At 34.3% G+C, this 20,564-nt stretch overlaps 2 protein-coding genes across 2 annotated transcripts in view; one reads left to right on the forward strand and one right to left on the reverse strand.

Moving 5' to 3' along the window:
- LOC144440850 (N(G),N(G)-dimethylarginine dimethylaminohydrolase 1-like) overlaps positions 1 to 666 on the reverse strand; it is a 42,450-nt gene extending 41,784 nt beyond the window's left edge. Inside the window, exon 1 of the mRNA XM_078130276.1 lies at positions 576 to 666. The gene's annotated coding sequence lies outside the window, so the exon portion shown is untranslated. The remainder of the gene's footprint in view (positions 1 to 575) is intronic.
- Positions 667 to 722: 56 nt separating this feature from the next.
- Positions 723 to 20,564, forward strand: part of LOC144441094 (protein O-mannosyl-transferase 1-like) — a 63,069-nt gene continuing 43,227 nt past the window's right edge. The window contains exons 1-14 of the mRNA XM_078130624.1: positions 723 to 1,018; positions 1,567 to 1,700; positions 2,498 to 2,652; positions 3,791 to 3,937; positions 4,792 to 4,900; positions 5,529 to 5,594; positions 6,088 to 6,181; positions 6,706 to 6,861; positions 7,596 to 7,816; positions 8,302 to 8,394; positions 9,267 to 9,363; positions 10,385 to 10,477; positions 11,204 to 11,318; positions 18,149 to 18,237. Of these exons, the coding sequence (XP_077986750.1) occupies positions 1,001 to 1,018; positions 1,567 to 1,700; positions 2,498 to 2,652; positions 3,791 to 3,937; positions 4,792 to 4,900; positions 5,529 to 5,594; positions 6,088 to 6,181; positions 6,706 to 6,861; positions 7,596 to 7,816; positions 8,302 to 8,394; positions 9,267 to 9,363; positions 10,385 to 10,477; positions 11,204 to 11,318; positions 18,149 to 18,237 (1,587 nt within the window). The 5' untranslated portion in view covers positions 723 to 1,000. The remainder of the gene's footprint in view (positions 1,019 to 1,566; positions 1,701 to 2,497; positions 2,653 to 3,790; positions 3,938 to 4,791; positions 4,901 to 5,528; positions 5,595 to 6,087; positions 6,182 to 6,705; positions 6,862 to 7,595; positions 7,817 to 8,301; positions 8,395 to 9,266; positions 9,364 to 10,384; positions 10,478 to 11,203; positions 11,319 to 18,148; positions 18,238 to 20,564) is intronic.

Below are 20,564 nucleotides of genomic sequence, written 5' to 3' on the forward strand. Positions count from 1 at the left end.
AATAAAACAAAAGTGAACGGTCCCTGCCTAGACATCGACATTGTAAACATTGTCAAAATCGATCCATATTTTATCATTCAATTAGTGGTGGCAGTGATGCGTGGCTACAATATTCTAACAATTAAAACAATTACAACAAAGATAGAATGAAACATGAATATTGAAGGCCACATAGCTCATATATTGGAGGTCACTTGAGTTGTTTCGGGTGATGATCGATCGTCTCGGTCCATACCTACGTACACACCTACCTACCTCGCCCTGCAGTTCGGTGACCGATCAACCGAAAAACAGTGCACTCACACGTTATACTATAACCGAAATTACGTTTCCTTGGTGTGTAGATATATGAATATTGTAAATGGACACAGTGGTGAGGATTTTTACAACTCAAGTCAAACAGTTACACCGCTCACACACGGTTAGGAAATTACATGACTTAACGTAACGACTAACGTTATGTTGTGGTTAACTGAAGCGACGTGATGCCTGTAACACTCAAAGTCAGGGTTGTCATTTGTCAAGATAACAAGCTGTAAAATAACGAAATCGCGATACGATAAAATACCACTAACCTTTATAAAATAGATAGCACAATCACCAATAACAAGAGTTCACTCACACGGGCCTGGCTGCTAGTTTCGCGCATAGCAAGCTGCGCATTTTGAGGTCGGTCAAAGGTCGTGATTTCTCCCGTGAAGCACTTTCCAAAATGGCGCTGTTTTTGGTTGTGTTGTTGTGGGACCGCTGTTTTTGACTAAAATGTGAGTTTGGATAAAAAAGTTAACGTATTTCAAAATGAACAATTCTGCACATCGTTCAAATGTTTTGCAATTTTTTTTGGACAAGTTAAAGTAGAATTATCGTGTGTGAGTGAGTATTGGTACAATATTGGTCTGCAAGTTCAACAGCTGACGACGACAGGGCCAGGGGCCGTCTGCTTCGTTAACTAAATCTTGCCAGTCCCCATTCATCTTTAAGAATATGCAAATTAGTGAAGATGGAAAGTAATACTGAAGTAAGCTAAGTAACTTTTTAAATATTGCTTCATATATAAAATGCTAACAAAATGTGTAAAAAGTTTGTTATTGTATGTACAATAACAAAGATTTTACACATTTATTATGCTTTTGCAATTTACTGAGTTACAAACAAGGACTTTAATAGCATATATTGTAACATATGTTTCAGTCACATTGACTTTGCAGGTAGGAAGCCATGATAAAATTATTTTTTAAATTAAAAATCCAAAATAAATACCCAATCCTCATATAATTTTACATGATTAGAACATGTCATTGTTTATAAAAAAAAAAAAAAAATTTAAAATTTATTTTAAAAATTATTTATTTATTTATTTATTTATTTATTTATTTATTTATTTATTTATCTATCTATTTATTTATTTATTTATTTATTTATTTATAATAAATAGATAATTAACTTTATGTAGCTGCACTACCTGCTACAGTTTTATACATGACATCATATATTGGCTGCAATATACATACCTACAGTAGTATTGATGCAATAGAATATTTTTAGCATATTCATTTCATTTTGCAGGAAAAGAAGACTGAGGTAGAGGACAGCAGGCCTCCATTTGTTATAAAAGCAGATATTAATTTACTACTGGTTTTTCTGACAAGTTTTGCACTATGTACACGATTATGGTATCTAGAACAGCCAAGGGCAATAGTGTAAGTACTGTAGATATGCCCCAGATGTGGGTTATGTAGTCTGGATGCCAACATGGTCTCTAACTAAACCATGGTGTAAATCGTAACGATATCATATAGGAACTAGACTAGGGTTATGTAGATAGAAGTTGTATTACAGAAACACTACATGTACACCTTTGGAGAAATCCTGAACTGTATGACTTAAGTCCATAATTATAAGACACCACATACAAAGTTCTGTTCTATACAGATTTAGAGTCACGGATGATAATGATGATCAAGCTCCCACAATTATTGACACATGTAGAATAGTGTCCACCCACTAAAGTACGGTAGGTACAAATCAGGGACATGCTAAGGAGTCTAATCCTGTAGTCTAATCCCTCATTCTAAATCCCTAGCTGGAATACAAAATGTGTAACTAGTGTACTGTCAGTTCACTTTCTACATGCTTGTTAAATTTGCCACCTTCTTTACATAGTTTCCCTTCACAATAGTTCATAAGGCACCATAGTCTCACTCACAGTGTATACCAGTAAGTGATAAAAAAAGGCTAAGGGAGGCAGAGGTAAGGCAAGGAATAGTGTTCTTAGGTAGCTGTAGATGTCTCAGATAGGTCACATAAGGGCTGATTTTTGTCTGGATATACCAGTTAATGGAGTAAAGCAGTATTGTTCATATCCTCATCCTGGCATTAGTTTATAAAGTTTTGCTAATTAAAATGAAATGTTATTTTCAAATTTGTTGCCTGGGTAATATAAGCTCCCAGCAAAGCAACACAATTCTAACCAGGATAGGATATGTTTGACTCACAGATTTGATGAAGTTCATTTTGGTCAGTTTGCTGCTATGTACTTGAGGAGAACCTTCTTCTTTGACATTCATCCACCACTCGGGAAGTTATTATATGCAGCCACTGGATACCTAGCTGGTTTTGATGGCAATTATGTTTTCCAGAAAATTGGAGCAGGCAAGTGACTAAAACTGTACTGGCACACGCAAGGCCAGTCAACCCATTCTACAGACACATGCATGCAAGTCACTAATACCACACACACACACACACACACACACACACACACACACACACACACACACACACACACACACACACACACACACACACACACACACACACACACAGTTATCCACTCACATTCCATTTAATTATAAGTAAAAACCACAGGCATACAAATACTCCATGTATATGTATTGTAACAGCTAACTTCATACATGTGGAATGGTATTGTACTTCCATGAGTTATGTTGCAATACTTTGCATCAAAAACCAGTGTGTCATTATACTTCTTAATGAATTGTTGCATGTATTATATATAATTATAAATGTTCATTTGAAAGCATAGAAAAGCACTGTAGTTGAGTTTTGGTAAAACTAGTCAGTTCTCACCATACCATTGTTAAGTAATGTGAATGAAAACAAAAGAAGTCTACACAGTGGTCTAAAGGGAAAATATATTGTTTCATAGAGAGTGACAAGACTTCATTCACTTGGTCCCAGTTCAGAATATTACTCATACACCGAGTCAGTTTTGTGATGGTTGTTTGCTCTGGGGATGGTGTGTGCACATCCCTACAGGTGTATTCAAACAGCACAACCTATTTTGATTGATAGTAGACAATCAAACATGGCAATGAGAAGTGGGACTTTAACAGTAATAACAAAATCTGTAAGTTTGTATTTCTAATGAATGTACTAAAACTACCAAAACAACATACTTTTATATGAACCAAAGTATTGAAATATGATTTTTAGAGTAGCAGCACAAGTCATCTGGGAGGAAAGGCAACCTTTGAATAAGTAACTGCCAGCCATTCCTTGATTAGATCTCTCACCTGAAAGCCCCTGATCGTGTGATAGTATATGTATAAGCTTGTCATTGCCATGGTGTAATTGACTGGGTTGCTCAATCAAGTAAACCTGTAAAGACAGTGGCACTAAATATACTTTAATTGTTATGATACCTCGAGTTAGCCCCTTTGCTACTCAAGAGACAAGTCACCAGTCTGAGAGTCAAATCAAAACCTACATAAAAGACCGTCTATAAATGGTTATATTAATATCATCATAATTTCTCTTCCTTCTATAGATTATCCACAAGACATGCCTATTTGGCATCTACGAGCACTTCCTGCTTTATTTGGTACTGCTGTATGTCCAGTTATCTATCAGATAGTAGTAGAACTAGGGTTCAATCATTGGTCAGCAGCCTTAGCAGGGGGTCTTATCCTTTTTGGTAAGTAAAATAATGCTACCTCTATTGATTAATTTAAGTTGTCTCTCGAATAGTAGAACTTAGGTTCTGTCATTGGTCAGCAAGAAAGCACAATTTACAATACAAAATTTTTGTTGTTTTTTAAAAACATTTTTGAAAGTGTTGTATTTTGTGCCGATACATAAATTTAATGAAAATCCTTTTCAGAAGGACTTTCTATGTGATAGTTCCTGACATTAAGTGAAAATGGGTTATGACACACTCCATAAGATCAAAAGAAAAACTTCATTGAAAGTGCACAGAAGTTGAGTATGGGAATGTATATACTGCAAGAAGGAATATTCATGGACTCTGGGTTCATAGTATCAAATGCAAATTTCTACTCACAATCAAACATTTTTGGAAGCGAATCCCAAATGTTCATTGATGTCTCATCAGCATCATCAGGGCTGCCATGTTTGATCGGTATCACTACAATGGACTGTAGGGATGATGCTTATGAAATGTTAGTGAAAATTTGAATTTGCTGCCCAAATTTTTTTGACTGTAGTGTGTGAGTAGAAATTTTCACTTGATAAATTCATAATCATATACTAGTTTTACTATTATTATAGTAACTGTAAATATCCAATTTCTAATTTCTAGTTTTTCATTAAGAAAAATGATTACTGAGAAACTTTATATTTAGTATTTGAATGTAGTTGTATAAAATTTAGAGTTAGAAAGACAGTGATTTAATAGTATTGCAAGTGAAATATGTAAAATAGTGACCAGCTGATTTACATAAAATTTGATATTTAAAAATGATATCGTCTGCATGTCAATACAGAAATATACAAGTGAGGAAATTTGTAACATTGTTGTTGTCTTCCCAGATAATTCTTTGGTAACACAATCCAGATTTATTCTGTTGGATCCAATGTTGATGTTTTTTTCTATGATGTCTATATTATCAGTGTTAAAATTTAGAAATCTCAAAAGCAAGTAAGTATAATCCCACTCAGTGGTAGTGATAGTAGATTTCATTTGTGTCATCACTAGTGTGTTGTGGGTTCAAAACTAGGTTTTCCTGTGAGTCATCACTCAGTAAGACTAACAGATAGGAGAACATCATAGCTTGGTGGGTCACAACAAAGTGCTGTGCATCAGTGGTGCATCAGATTGGCTGAGAGGGCACACTGGTTACTGTTATTTATCATAAAAATGTTACAGTAACAATAACTTTCACTTTTGCTGATTGAAAAGTACTTGTCTTGTACTGGAAAGAGTTATATCCTTATAAGGTGGATTTTTCTCTATACTTATGGGTGATGGTACTCTATTACACTGACTTGATGTCCATATGCAAACCGTCATGAATTGGATACGGACCTGATTATTTGTTTGTCAACAAATTGTTAATTAGAGTAATACCTGTCAACAGATGGAAATAACACATTGCCAAATGGGTATTAACTTCTAAAGACTATTTTAGAAGTTGTGCCAATAAAAAATTATTGCAGAATATTGTATTTATATTGTCTCAGTGGGGAATTACATTTTAAGTTAGCTTTTACATCATACCAGTGAACTATAACTATATATTTTTGTTATTTCTTATTTCCCGTCTCAGACCATTTTCCCTGTGGTGGTGGCTATGGTTAACTTCCACTGGCATATCACTGACCTGTGCAATAAGGTAGGAGATATATAAAGACAATGCTATCTAAGACTGGAGATCAGACTCTACTATGATTTTTACCAGTGACTTTTATAACCATGTTTAGTAGAATTGCTCTTGGCTTGACATTGTAAAGTATACATTTTCACACACAACAAGTAGCAGCTAGCCATGTAAACTGTCCATCCTCTGAATATTATCAGTCAGCCATAGATGTATCATGGGCTCAGATTGCACACTTACTCATTGAATGGACAAGCAGTTTAAAAATCTGTTCACTAGTATCTTTAAATCATTCAAGGCCCCTATTAAAATACATGAGCCCTGAATATGCCTTGAAGATTCAGGTGTATTACCCTTCTCCATAAGCAGTTGAGGCTTTGGTAAAATTTAGATCATCTAAGTAGTACTTTCATATGACATTGTGTAGACTACCATATCTATCAGTATGTCTTATTTTTTCTTTGTTTTGTTAATACACATGTTGTATTTTCATTTCCATCTTTTACAGTGTCAAGTATAATGCTATTTTCACTGCCAGCATCGTGTTCTTAGTCATTGGACTTGATTTCTGGAGATTGATTAGTAATACAGATATTTCACTGGTAAGATTAATGTGATACCAGAAAGTCACCTGAAAGTTGGAATGATTTGTCAAAATAATTAGATTTTTATCACTAAGACGTAATTTGGTACAATGTATGATATGATATGTGATATGATATGATATGATACGATACGTTATGATACGATATCAAACGATATGATGCAATGTGATACGATACAATACGAGACGAGAGGAGAGGTGAGGTGAGGTGAAGTGAGATGAGGAGTGGTCTGGTATGTGTGGTGCGGTGTGGTGTGGTGTGGTGTGATGTGGTGTGGTGTGGTGTGGTGTACATGTAGTGTAGAGTGGTGTAGTGTCTTTTGACCAGTAATAATTATTCTAAGCCTTCTAATCACATTCTTTGTTCAGGATAGACTTATAAAAACAGTTGTTAGCTCTTATTTCATATTGCATAATAATTCTTCTTATCATGTTACGATTTCTTTTAGAGAACACTTTCAAAACAGTTGTTAGCCCTCATATGATTGGTGATTGTTCATTCAATAACTTTGTTTCTTCCAGGGAACACTTCTAAAACAGTTATTAGCCCTCATATTATTGGTCATTGTTCTTCCAATCACAATGTACATTGGTATATTTTACATTCACCTGAGTATACTCAACCACAGTGGTCCACATGATGACATGATGACAAGTGCATTCCAGGCTACACTAAAGGTGAGATGAAAATTAGTTATCATATATGTATCCGTGATTACGTGCACTGGTACATGCAGATACCAGTGATATTTGCCCTGCAGTGCAATAGTGAAAATGAGTGAATGACTGTGTTTTGTGCGCGAAATCACATAAGTAGGATTTTATTTGTGAAATTTGCTATTTTGGATAAGTATATGTAATGACAACAGAATCCAATGCCACGTGAGTGCAAGTGTAGTATGGTGGATGGGGGTTTGTACTCATGTTTGTGGTGTTTTCTGCTGCACTTTCACTTTCTACGATTGTAACAGTACTGCCACAGAGAACATTGCAAGCACTCATGCAAATACACCAAGTACACCATACATGTATGATAAAGCTCTTCTCATGCAGAATTAAAAATGTGTTTTACAAAGTAGGGTTCATACACACCTGGAAACTCCTGGAAAGTCCTGGAATTTCAAAGTACTCCTGGAAAATAGACCGAATGAACAATCAACATTACTGCTGTGAAGTGTCTTTAAGATATTTGGTGAAAAATATACTACTAAAAAGCATGTGTGTTGTAAAATGTATTTCGCCTATCAATACTCCTGGAAAATTACCAAAAGTTGATCTAAATATTCCTGGCAAACTCCTGGAATCTGATTTAAGTGTACGTATATGCACCATGTATAACATACCAAGGTTCTACTGCTTGATATAGCCAGTTGACTATATAATTATATGATAATTAATTTGATTAATTTCAGGGTGGCTTGTCCTCAATAACGGATGGTCAGCCATTAGCAGTAGCATATGGCTCACAGATCACACTGCGACATACACATGGACAGCGATGTTGGCTACACTCACATGGTCACTCCTACCCTATACGATATGAAGATGGTAGAGGTAGTAGTGCACAGCAACAAGTCACATGCTATCCATTCAAAGACATCAATAATTGGTGGATTGTTAAAAATCCAGCGAGGTATGAACAACATATTCTAAAGTATGTGAGTCATTTCAAGGTGGTAAAGATGATGAAATGATGAGAATGATGATAATGATGACTATGTGTATGATGATGATGACGATGACTATGTGTATGATGATGATGACAATGACTATGATGATGATGATGATGATGATGATGATGATGATGATGATGATGATGATGATAATGGTGACGACGACGATGATGACGGCGGCGGCAGCGGCGACAACAATGGCAATGGTGATGATGAGGAGGGTGGTGGTGGTGATAATGATAGTGATGATTGTAGTGGTGATGGTTGTCATTGTCACCGTCATTGTGGTGATGGTGGTCATAGTCATGATCAGGTGGTAGTGATGATACTGTTGGTATTAATGTTGAAGATGGTCAAGTCAACTCCACTTGTATCTTAATTTTAATCTGGTTTCATCCAGTGCATTGACTGTCTCTGTCTAGAGTATAATATTTTCTGTTTTCAGACCCAGCCTAGTGGTTGATGATCCACCTAAAGTGGTTAGTGATGGTGATATAATTAGTTTAATACATGGAATTACAGGACGAACATTAAACAGGTAGCATTTTATTTGTAGCCTGGTTACTTGCTGGCATTACAAATCTGTACACTTTCAATATTTAAAGTTTCTTTTTTATGTTAGCTCATAAAATAAATCAAGGTGGACAGAAACCATATATAATATATAAAAGTTAGCTCTAGTATTGAACCTGAATATATTCAGTTTGATAAACTGCTTAATGCATTCTTTACACTACTTCAATTGGGAACTTGCAAACCCGCCATGTTGAATGTTGCATCATGGGAAATGTGATAATAAATACTAATGAATTGGTATTGTAAACAATACTGTTACATTGTTTGCAACCACGAATGATCAATTCATAGTTACCCTGACAATTGTGGGAGGTTAATTTTATTGGTAGCTCCAGATTAGGTATTACGATAACCACAGATAATCCCATAGTCCTTTGTGTCTGAGCATGCTCAGTCTGGATTGCAAGTTCCCTATTCCTGCCGGAACTTCATTTTTCAGTTATCAATAGATTTTTACTTGTGGCATTACAGCTGCTTTTCAGATGTTTGACAGTATTAGGGAGGGTGTGAATAATTAAGCATATTTTGTAAAACATTCTGTCCCATCCCATAAGTGAATAGCATTTTTGGCATGTTCAAATAATACTGCCTTTTTTATTTGTTTGAAAATTGTAATTTTTAGGAATTCAAAATTCTTATGCACATGTTTTGTTGACTAAAATGCCGTTGGTGCCCATGATGAAAATTTAAGACTCATCTTCCCACATTTGGGACATCATCACTCGGTGCTCTTTGCACAAATATTTTGAAAGTAGGTATCTATGGATGAAAGCAGATACCTTGTAGAGAAAATATGTATTGATGATCTAACCTATTTGTTTGTTTGTTTGACAGCCATGATGTAGCAGCACCTGTTTCACCATACTGTATGGAGGTATCATGTTATATAGATTACAATATATCTCATCCAGCACAGAATCTATGGAAAGTAGTAAGTCCACAACTTTAATACAAATATGTAATAATGAAGATTTTACTTGCTGCTGGCATTGTACTGATTCAGAATTAAAGTATTAAAGTATGATACTACAACAACAAAATGGAAAAAAGTGACTTCATAAATACTGTAACTTTTTGATCTTTGGTAGCTACTTTTGTTTCATACTAAAATCTATTTTAGTATTTAAAGCTGCACTCACTGTAACTGGAGTATTTTTTATCAGGCAATATTTAGATATTGCACATATTAATTAGGGTTCATTCTTGCAAACCAGAGCTGTTGTTTCTTCCGCAACACGAAATAACGAGACGGCATGTTTTGGATGTGCCATGAAAGAGGCTGTGGTTTGCGACTATGTTAGGGTCAGTTGTATCCAGAAGTAGTACAGTAAAAGGATGACATCATGATTGCACTGGGGTATAGATTTTTTGGGTGCAGGCAAAATATCAATTTAAGATCGGATTAATTGTACCATATTATACATTTACCCACAAGTGATTCAATGTGTTCAGGGTATACATGGAGTTATTAAAACTATCGGTTCTTAAGCGTATTGAATCGTATCTAACTGGTACACTTCTCATTAGAGACGATATAAGTGTATTGTATGTGATATAAAAAAATGACAGGACTCATTATACATATTTTTCCAAATTATCAAAAAATCCCCCCCCCCAAAAAAAATAAATAAATAAAATAAAACAACAACCCCAAAACAAAACAAAACAACCAAACAAACCCACAACAACAACAACAACAACCCTCAATCTTAGTTTCCGCCAGCACAGTGTGCGGACTCTCGTTTGCTTTCAATCTAAGTATTACTAAGTTTTAGTGTGTACAATACATTTGCTTGTACATGCATGTACAAGTAGTAAATTGGTCTGTGCCACTTTAATTAAAAAGAGATATGCAAAGAAGATGGTATCCAAGGAAGTTATCTGACACTCGGTGGTGCTGTTTCACATTAGAACATGCTTGGTCTGACTGTTTATTTCTTTTCTTTGCTTAGGAGATTGTTAACAAAGAGACTGAGGGTGACAGTTGGAAATCTATTCTGTCTGAAGTCCGATTAGTACATGTCAATACTTCACAGGCACTGATGGTAAGATTCAGTTTTTCAGAAAATAACAATGGTAAATCACAATAGGAACCATTGTTACAGTAAAAGGCAGCCCATATTTTTCAATGTATTTTGTTCTTTGTTGTTTTGCTTTTGTCTTTTTCAAAAAAGAAATATCGTTCAGTCAATATACCTTTTAAAATGTCATCACCCCATTCTTTACTGATGTATTGCAAGTCATACTGTGGACTCCATGGTATTGTGTCAGATATAGGTACAAGGTGCTTACAGAACAAAAAAGAACAAACAACAACAAAAGTGCCAGGTAAATAAAGAAATCACACCAAGTTCACTACATCAGATTTTAATCAGGTTGTTTCACAACATACAAATTTTGTACTTCCGTGCAGCCAACCAGAACCCGTCTTACAATATAACACTTGATATTCGAAACTGAAACAAAGAGAACCACCAAACAATAATAACACCATCTGCTCTCTGCATTCGAGGTCTTTTTGAACAGAGCATTCTGAAGTACTGTACCAGTATGTTTTGGCACATTATGCATACTCATTCGGTAAATAAATCCACTCGGCTCTTGAAATTTGAACGAGAAGTCCTATGGTATTGTGTCAGATGTAGGTACAAGGCACTCACAGAACAAAAAATGAACAAGACCAAGACCTCTGTTGCCAACGTAGTATAAAATCATATGTAATGGGGTAACTAGGGCAGTCAGGCAAATTTATATGTTCTTACTTACTGTAGTCCACTGGTGAACAGTTACCAGACTGGGGATTTCATCAATTTGAAGTAGCAACAGAGAGGATGATGGGACAGGAGTCTACAATCTGGAATGTTGAAGAACACAAATATACACGATGTAAGTCTAAACACCTTATAATCAGGCATGCAACTGAGGAGTAGTCAAATACCTTGTTTATAAATTGATTTTGCACATCTTGATATGTATGTCTATGTTTGAAACAATGTATATAACTTTTCAAATCTCAGCCAGTAAAGCTTTGAATCAAATTATGTTTGTGCATTTCTTTGATATTTCTAATTAAAATATGCAATATAAAATAACTGTAAAAACAAATGGGAAAGTAGCAACAGCTGTGGCCATAGAGGGAACTCTAAATGGGCTGGTGATTATCAGATCCAATGATTAAATATTTGTCATGAATAAAGTCATGATAGTATACCAAAGAAGATAAAAACAAATTGAGAAATCACATACAAATATGGCCACTGAGGGCACTGTCAGTGAGCTTGCAATAATCAGTGCTGCGGTTTTGTGATAATCTTTCACCCTTTAACCATGGGAAATACAAATGTGTGGCGACATCTCTGAAGATCTCATATAGCAAACGTAATTACCACACAAATTGCAGAATAATGTATTGAAATCGGCCTAAATTTATCAAATGGCATCAAGTTTATGAAATAATTTGCTTTGATTTCCTGGGAGATAGTGAAAAACGTAACCTTAATAACGTTTTGTTGAGAGATAGAATTCCCAAGGTAGACAGGCAATCAATCTCAATAAATAGACAACTTGTTGTTCCAACAGATTGTATTGTCTGACCTCATCAATTACATGCCCTCCACTCTCATACACAAAACTGTACAGCGACATGATTCCCATATACAGCCACGAAATCCAATTATGTCTCACTGAACTTTTTTAAGTGGAAAGCCAACAACAAGAAAGTCCTACTAAATGGTGGTTAGTTCTTCAGATTTATTGTTGTATTTTATCTGAGTTGGCTCACCATTGTAGTTGGACTGGGTGTAGCTTTTGCAAGACACTCATATTTCATTGACAAGCATGTGGTAGAGTTTTATCATCATGTGAAACTAGGCAGCCCTGGCTAAACAGGATTATTCTATATTTTACTTAATGACTTTTATCAAATATCCTACCCTGCCATTCCTTGGAAGATCTGAATTCAGTTAATTTATCAATCTGTATGAAATATTCTACGCTGCCATATATTTCTATCATACTTTGTGTTTTTGCTACTGAATGGGATTTTCATTACATCTGTAAGGCAGCTAAGTCGCAATGTGTTTATTAAGGGTGGTTTCATTTGTCTTTTTCCAGTGTTCCCTAATAATGTATTTATTAAGGTTGATATGTAGGTAAATTCCAGAGTTTCATTTGTCTTTTTCCAGTGTTCCCTACCAGTGTATTTATTAAGGTTGATATGTGTGTAAAATCTAGAGTTTCACTGTTCTTTTAACAGTGTTCCCTAATAGTGTATTTATTAAGGTTGATATGTGTGTAAAATCTAGAGTTTCACTGTTCTTTTAACAGTGTTCCCTATTAGTGTTTAGTGCTTCGAGCTCTTCGGAGATGAGGCGCATTACAAATCATCTTATTATTATTATTATTAGTGTATTTATTAAGGTCAATATGTATGTAAAATCTAGAGTTTCACTATTCTTTTAATAGTGTTCCCTACCAGTGTATTTATTAAGATCTCAGGCCACTAAATACTATTTAGTGGTCTAAGTTAAGATTTATCGTCATTGTTGACAAGTGTGCCCAAACCTCAGCAAAAAACGGTGCGAGATCAGATTTCAGACAATCAAATGGATATTGTGCATGTGTTATAATCAGCCCCAAGTTTAGTTATATTTATTAATCTATCTGTTGTTTTGTATTTGTCATGTTATACATTCCTTCAGGTGTACTATTGATGATTAAAATACAACAAAGGACCAATTGTAAAATGTAATGATAAGAATATAAACTGTATGGCTATAACTCAGGAACGGAATAAGTATTTTATTTATTAATGAAGTTTTAAATTGAATTTGTCTAAAACTGTCTTAAGTAAAGCGCAAACTGTGTTTGGCAATAATGTCCTTCAGATACATGTATAATGACTCAATTTAATTCATACAAAAAGAAAAAAAAAAACTTTTAATGTGGATTTATAAGACATTCAAAAAAAGCCACTGTAGTAAACTTTAATGTGAAATGAATATCTATTTTAAATCTAGAATAGCTTTAAATATTAATGATGTACAGCGTACTGAGAATTTATTGTGTATGTGAGATTTATTGCTTTCTTTAGGAAATGTTGTATAATTTAAGATTGAAACAGGAAAACTAAGAGATTTTATTATTACGGTACAAATTTTGAAAAGCATTGCCTGAACCCAAAGAAAAAGGAAGTACGATCTTTGATTATTAATAAATATCTTGATCATATAGTGTCAAAGCCAGTTTTCTTGAGGGAAAATATCAAATACATGATGCATTTCTTTTGTAATTTTGATGATATCATCAAATTGAATGTTGTAGCCTGTTTATTGTACTGTTGTGTTACATTGTTAGCTGTCACCATACCTCCAAGCCATCAACACCAACTAGCTTGTCTTAAGAACCAGTAAGATTGATTCAGTAAGCTACACCCCCAAAATTGATATCAAACACTTGTATGTTTAATTTACATTATTACCTTTAGCTTATCACATGCACACTTCACATGCTTTGTGTGTTAACTCTTGTGTTCATCTCTGCTGTGTGTGTACATTTACATAATGACTTCATCTGAATAGCATTGTCATGGTTGTAATCAGGTTATTGGGTACATATTTTCAAATCGTAATTACCAACTTTTCAAGGTTCTAAAAAAAAGCATTGGTTTCAAGGGCTAGGAGGTCGACAACAGCTACCGATGTAACACAGCAGAGTAAACAGACTATGAGAGTTTGGAGTTATGTAGTAAACTTACAGCAGTTTTGGTGCAGACATCATTTCATGATGTGTTACTTCACATACACCTTTAAAATCTACTTTTATGAGCACAACTGTTAAGACCATTTCATGGCCAAAGTTCAACCATGACCTTGACCTTCAGGATCACTTGCCAAAATCAAGTCATTTTGTGCATATAGTATACACTTTGTTGTATTAAAGTGTGGCAAATTTTTTTCAAATCTTGTTTATAGGCTGGTGACACAGAACAAGTGACATGCACCATATATTGCTGCTTTTATCATTCTCTACAGAATGACAGCCATATTTGATGTAAAAATCTACCATTTGTATATTTTTTTACAGTAGCATATAATAACAATAAAAACTGGCCTTTCTTCCATGTATGTATATCTTTTAGTGTAAACAGTACAATGGAGCCATCTCTACCCAAAGTCTAGCTGCTATACCCTTAGGCTATTCTGCTTACTTTAAAAGCAAATGAAGGTTGCACACTGCTGTAATAATAGTAATAATAATAATGTTGGTTTTATATAGCGCTTTCCCAATTTGTGCTCAAAGCGCTTTACAATTATTACCCCTGGCTCGGATCCATAGCGGCAAAACACCCCTTTATACTTCAACTCTCTGGGGAGAATACAGTCCATTGCAGCCTTTACAAGTGCATAGAATTAAAGCAATCACATTGCAACTTCTATCCTACCAGGTCCCCAATTATACAGCTGAGTGGACTGAGGCACAATCGTGGTTTAAATCTTGCCCAAGGACTTTAGCCACTCAGAAATAAAAGCAGCGATGGGGCTTGAACCTACAACATACAGATTCCAAGCTGGCCACTCTAACCATTCGCCAATCATGACTCCATGTCAGAGAGCTCAGACACGTCATATTAATTTATCATCAGCCTGAAATCTTGTTGTGTGGGTGGCCTTGTGTGGATTCATACCAATAAACAGTTTATTGATTCAGGTTCTGCCTCCCTTTGTTTGGAAGCCAAAACAGTATTACATGTAATATCGTAATAAGATAAATCCATATTGAATATATTACATGTACCATAATTGAAGATTGCTATATTACTATTAATCTGCTTTGACGCAAATACACATTTCAATGTAAAGTCGAAATCATGATAAATATAAATGTAAATGATGTGTAGTATTAAAACATTAGCGCACAAACCTGGTTCTTGACCCTGAAGAAAGTACATGTATGTGATCTCAGACATGCATGGTGAAACGTATGAGCATGTAGATTGCTGCATGAAACTCATTGCATCATATCCATTACTTCAAGAGTTCCCCAAATTTGCACCCATCTTGTGAGTGAGACACAGCTGAATGACACAGCTTACCATTTGAATCTGTAGAACAGTTACCCTGGGTTTGGGTTGGTCACCAAAAATCTCCTTTCTCCAGTGGGATTTGTACATATGCCTTCCCAACTGTGAGTCTACCTACCACAGGAAGCAGTTTAAAAAATTCACTAATTTTTGAAGATACACTTTAAATTACCTTTCAGGAAACATTTATACCCATAGTAGATTCATACACAAGTTCTCTTCTTCCACTTTTCATTGAGAAACAGACATGTTTCAAACAAATCATTTGTCCCTCTTCATTGTCTAACTAGTAACTGGATCTGATACAATGATCCAAATTTCCTCAGTGGAGGTGTTGAGTAACCAGAGGTGTGAAAAGGTTTTAGCTTCAATATATGTAAATGCAGGTGTGAAAGTACTAGTCCATTATGTACATATAACTGTCCACCTTTCTGTGATGATGTCACTGTAGATTGATGCATTGACCCTACATGAAGGGTAGGGTCGTGTACGGTCTATGGTTGATGGAATGTCATATATTCCTACATTGGCATTAAGTGATGGATTGTTGACTTTGATGTACATGGTCTCCAATAGTGTTCTTTTACCCATTGTAGTGTGTACACTGGCTTGATATGTAACAATATTTGAAGAAACAGTTCATACTGTTTGTAAATTGTAAATTTGTAGAATACTGATAGTGCTTAAAGCTACACTAGCTGCAACTGGAATATCTCTTTTGTTAGATAGAACGACATAATATTGTTCACCCTGCACAGTAGGTAATTATATAGCTGTACAAATAGTATGATTAAAATAATGACAAAATGGCTGAATATGTACTAGATAACCATATAGGCTACAACAAGTGAAAAATAAGTATTTATAACTTGTATATTCATGGGATACTGACGGAGTTTAAAATTATTTATTTTCTAAATTCAATATTCATTATAGCACTGTGCACACAATGTTAAAAAAAAAAAAAAGAATTTAAAAATAAGTATATGAAAAAACAACACATAAATGATTTGACTAACTACAGAATAAATTTGATTCCGATTGATACAACCACACTGATATCCAATGAGTACCTAATCACTATTACAGGGTTAAATTAGAATGTCAAGTTGACAGACAATGGGGTGCACTTCTATTTTTATTTATACCAATTTTGAGAACTCCCTGAAATTACACAAAATAATGACAAAATTACTGATTACTAAATGTCCATATAGGCAAGAGCAAGTCGAAAATAAGAACAAATAAATTATGAAAAACTGTTACATGTACAGTTACTGAGACTTTTACTTGAAGTTTAAGGATTTCTTAGTCAATTCAAGTATATTCATTTTGCATAATTTACAGAAAGGTCAAGGAAAAGTTATCCTATTTCCTAATACATAAAAGTAACAAACATCTTAGTCAAATGAAATGGAAGTTTGTGAAAGTATGCAATCTAGGTAGTAGATATATCTGTTTAAATTTTGCCAAATCCTCCAGATTACTTTTTCCCTTTGCATACTAACCATCTAATTTTAACATTTGCCGCAGTCATACATGATCCTTTTAAGACACAAATTAATTGAAATGAAAAACACACACTTTCAGGTTATATAAGACTTTATATCTAGTTTGATTGAATGATAAATGTAAGTTTGAATTCTGTCGTGAGTGGATTTAAATTGATTAATAAATCAGCCCCAAAAATAACTAGTATTAAAAAAAACATGGAGGCGTTTTTAGCTCATTTCTGACCAAAGATCAATTTTGTTGTGTAATAGTACAGGTTGTGATTAATATTTTAGATTGAATGGTACATAAAGATGTTAATTTTGTGATTGGTTAATTTCATTTAACTACTATGGCAGGTGAGAAAAGACCAGAGAATGTTTTGTAGTAAATTTCTTGTTAGATTCACTATTTCATCTAATGTAAAAGATCAAAGGTTAGGAATGTAGGTAAAATGTTAAACAGGCGTTTTAAGAAAATACAATAAAGGTGGTGAAAACTTATAACGTGCCGTTCAAATCAAATGTAATGTGATGTAGTTCAGTTGGGGAAAATGATGGATCCGAAGTGGATAAAGTCGTAAGTTATTTTTTACTTCTACATAGAAAATATTCGTAAATGCTGACGTCAGTAACTAGAACAGGAATAAGATGAAAACTTGTTAAGGTAATTGGTTAGCTCTTAGAAGGATTACTCCCGAAATGTCAGCTTGTTTTAACTTTATTGGACAGAGCACATTTTATCTTAACAAGTTTTGTGCTTCAACATAATGACTGTTGTGTGCATCAGTGGAGTGCACACAAACAGAGAGTGGGTAAAGTGCTCTATCATAAAATTGATAATTTTAAGAAATTTTTTGATGCATTGCTGGTATGTTAAATTTGCTTGAAGTATGTACTCTTCTGAAAGTTGTACTGTTTGTGAAGGATTTGAAGATAAAGGAACATGAGATTATAATATTTAAAATCAGTTTAAGACGTTATTAAATGGTTGATGGATTGATGGATAGCTATCAATTGCAAAATATTTGTTGTTTGCTGTCAGGTATAAACCTACAGTACTCACATCAAGCCCCCACTGGTGACTGTATACTACTTACAAGTCGCAGATGTACTAATTTTTTTATTTTTCTATTTTTTTGCAGTACCTGATCAGACAGAATTAGAATTTTTTGAAGAGCCTGTTGGGCAAACATTGAAGCTTTCATTTTGGGGAAAACTTTGGGAATTACAGGTAAGGAAAAAAAATGTCAAAAAATTCACAATAAGCACCTTTTAACTTTACTGTTTAATATTTTGTGAGAATTCTGTAATTATTGTTTGTGTAGATGTAGAAAATACAGTCATAATTTTCACAAAGGTTATGATTTAATCATGTTTAATAGTTGTAAAATCCTAGTCATAAATATGTAGTGAGTCAGACTGAATATGATCTGAATTGTTTCAGCAGTAAATCTCAAATAGGAATTATTTTGATATTGCATCGTTATTAAAAAATCAATTATTATTTATATGAAAATATATCTTGACAAACATTACTTAAAATAATATTGGACTATTGTTATTATACCATGCACAAGCCAAGTTGAACCAAAAATGTGGAATATATACTCTTGGTCGTTCTACATCACGACAATGAGTGACTATGTCACGACAACACGTGCCTACGTCACCGGTTCTGCTGTGTTCGAAATATGAGTCAAAATGTTCAATTGCTATTACTTTCCCTGATTCTGGCACTGATATAATTATGTGTTCCCCAAAATTTGTCTTCTTTCAGCCAGAAAATACTTGTGACTTAAGGGTTGCCACTACGAGTTGACAAAGGCCCCTTAGGTCACTTATATTTACCTTGGCTGAATGAAGAGAAATATTGGGGAATAACATCTAAATGTATACTAAATACCACTCATGGGGGGGGGGGGGGGAATTGGGTTCAATAAATATACCAACTCGTCAATAATATTTATTTATACAAACTTCTTTATATGGACTAACTTATTAGTCACTATGAACATGTTCTGTCATAATCTGATATGGATTTTGTTCTATTCCCTGGAATACTCATATCATACCTTCATAGATGGGGAACTTGTCATATGTATGATTTCAAATTGATCAGAAGTATTTTCATTATATAATCATTTGTCACTTTGAAAAAAAAATAGTTTCATCATTACATGTACATGTACCTACCGGTATGCAGCCTAGATCACATTTAGATTTAGGTAGAGATTAAGCTTTGTGATACCAAGAAAAGAAATTACCAGGTCATGATATGAGAAACAAAGTAGTGTAATACATCAGATGCAGACCTACAGAATTTCTTATTTCTTAATGTTTAATCTTTTGGCATTATTTTACTGAAAATTATAATGTCCTGAGACATCACCTTAGCCTATGATCAAATATAGCTATAGCACTGAGAATGAAAAGTAGATACCAGTATAGTTACCAGTCATACGAGTAATATCATACAGGAGTGATATGTTTAAATTTCCAGCTCTGTGTTGTCACCAGTCGTGCCCAGTAATAAGTATTGAATGAAATGTTAAAATAATTGTAAATTTTCAGCTGTTTAGAACATCATTTGTTTAATCAAGAAGTAAAGTCTTTTATGACGTAGGAAAGGTCAATCACATATGGAAACATGATTACAAAAATATATTACACAATCTTACTCCAATGAATTTGATCAAACAAGCATTTAACTGTAAAGATGTTTCTATGGATACAAAATACTGATACTCTAATATTAACTTTATCACACGTAATTACATGCACCAGTACCCTCAGTATAAATGAATGTTTGTATTACTTTGTTAATGCTGTGAATTCTGATCAATACATGTCAATCATTTGTACCACAGTATGATGTAGATTGCACTTTTGCCATTTTGTCATCAGAAATTACTTTCCAATACTGTAGTCTTGTGGATTTATTTAATTGTAAAACACCTACACTGTTTTGTCAATAACAAGACGGATGTGGTGACTTACTACCAAAGGCTTTGACAGCCAGGAGGTCAAAGAATGAATAGATGAATTGTATGTATGTAGGATACATGTCACCACCAACTAAGTTAGATCTATTACAATTACTTATAATGCTTTATCTGTCATGTTACTGTTAGCAAGCATATGTGTTGTAAATACTGATGTTTATCTTCTAGACACATCAGTCAACGTCATTTCATGTATTCCTGTCCAAACCTCTTGATTATAATTCATGCACTCCTGTCCAAACCGCTTGACTATCTTGATTATCTTGTCATTTCATGTACTCCTGTCCAAACCTCTTGATTATAATTCATGCACTCCTGTCCAAACCACTTGATTATCATGCCATTTCATGTACTCCTGTCTAAACATCTTGATTATCATGCCATTTCATGTACTCCTGTCCAAACCTCTTGATTATCATGCCATTTCATGTACTTCTGTCTAAACATCTTGATTATCATGCCATTTCATGTACACCTGTCCAAATCTCTTGATTATCATGCCATTTCATGTACTCCTGTCTAAACATCTTGATTATCATGCCATTTCATGTACTCC

The sequence above is a fragment of the Glandiceps talaboti genome, chromosome 10, assembly GCF_964340395.1.
Source record: "Glandiceps talaboti chromosome 10, keGlaTala1.1, whole genome shotgun sequence".
Lineage (NCBI taxonomy): Eukaryota > Metazoa > Hemichordata > Enteropneusta > Spengelidae > Glandiceps > Glandiceps talaboti.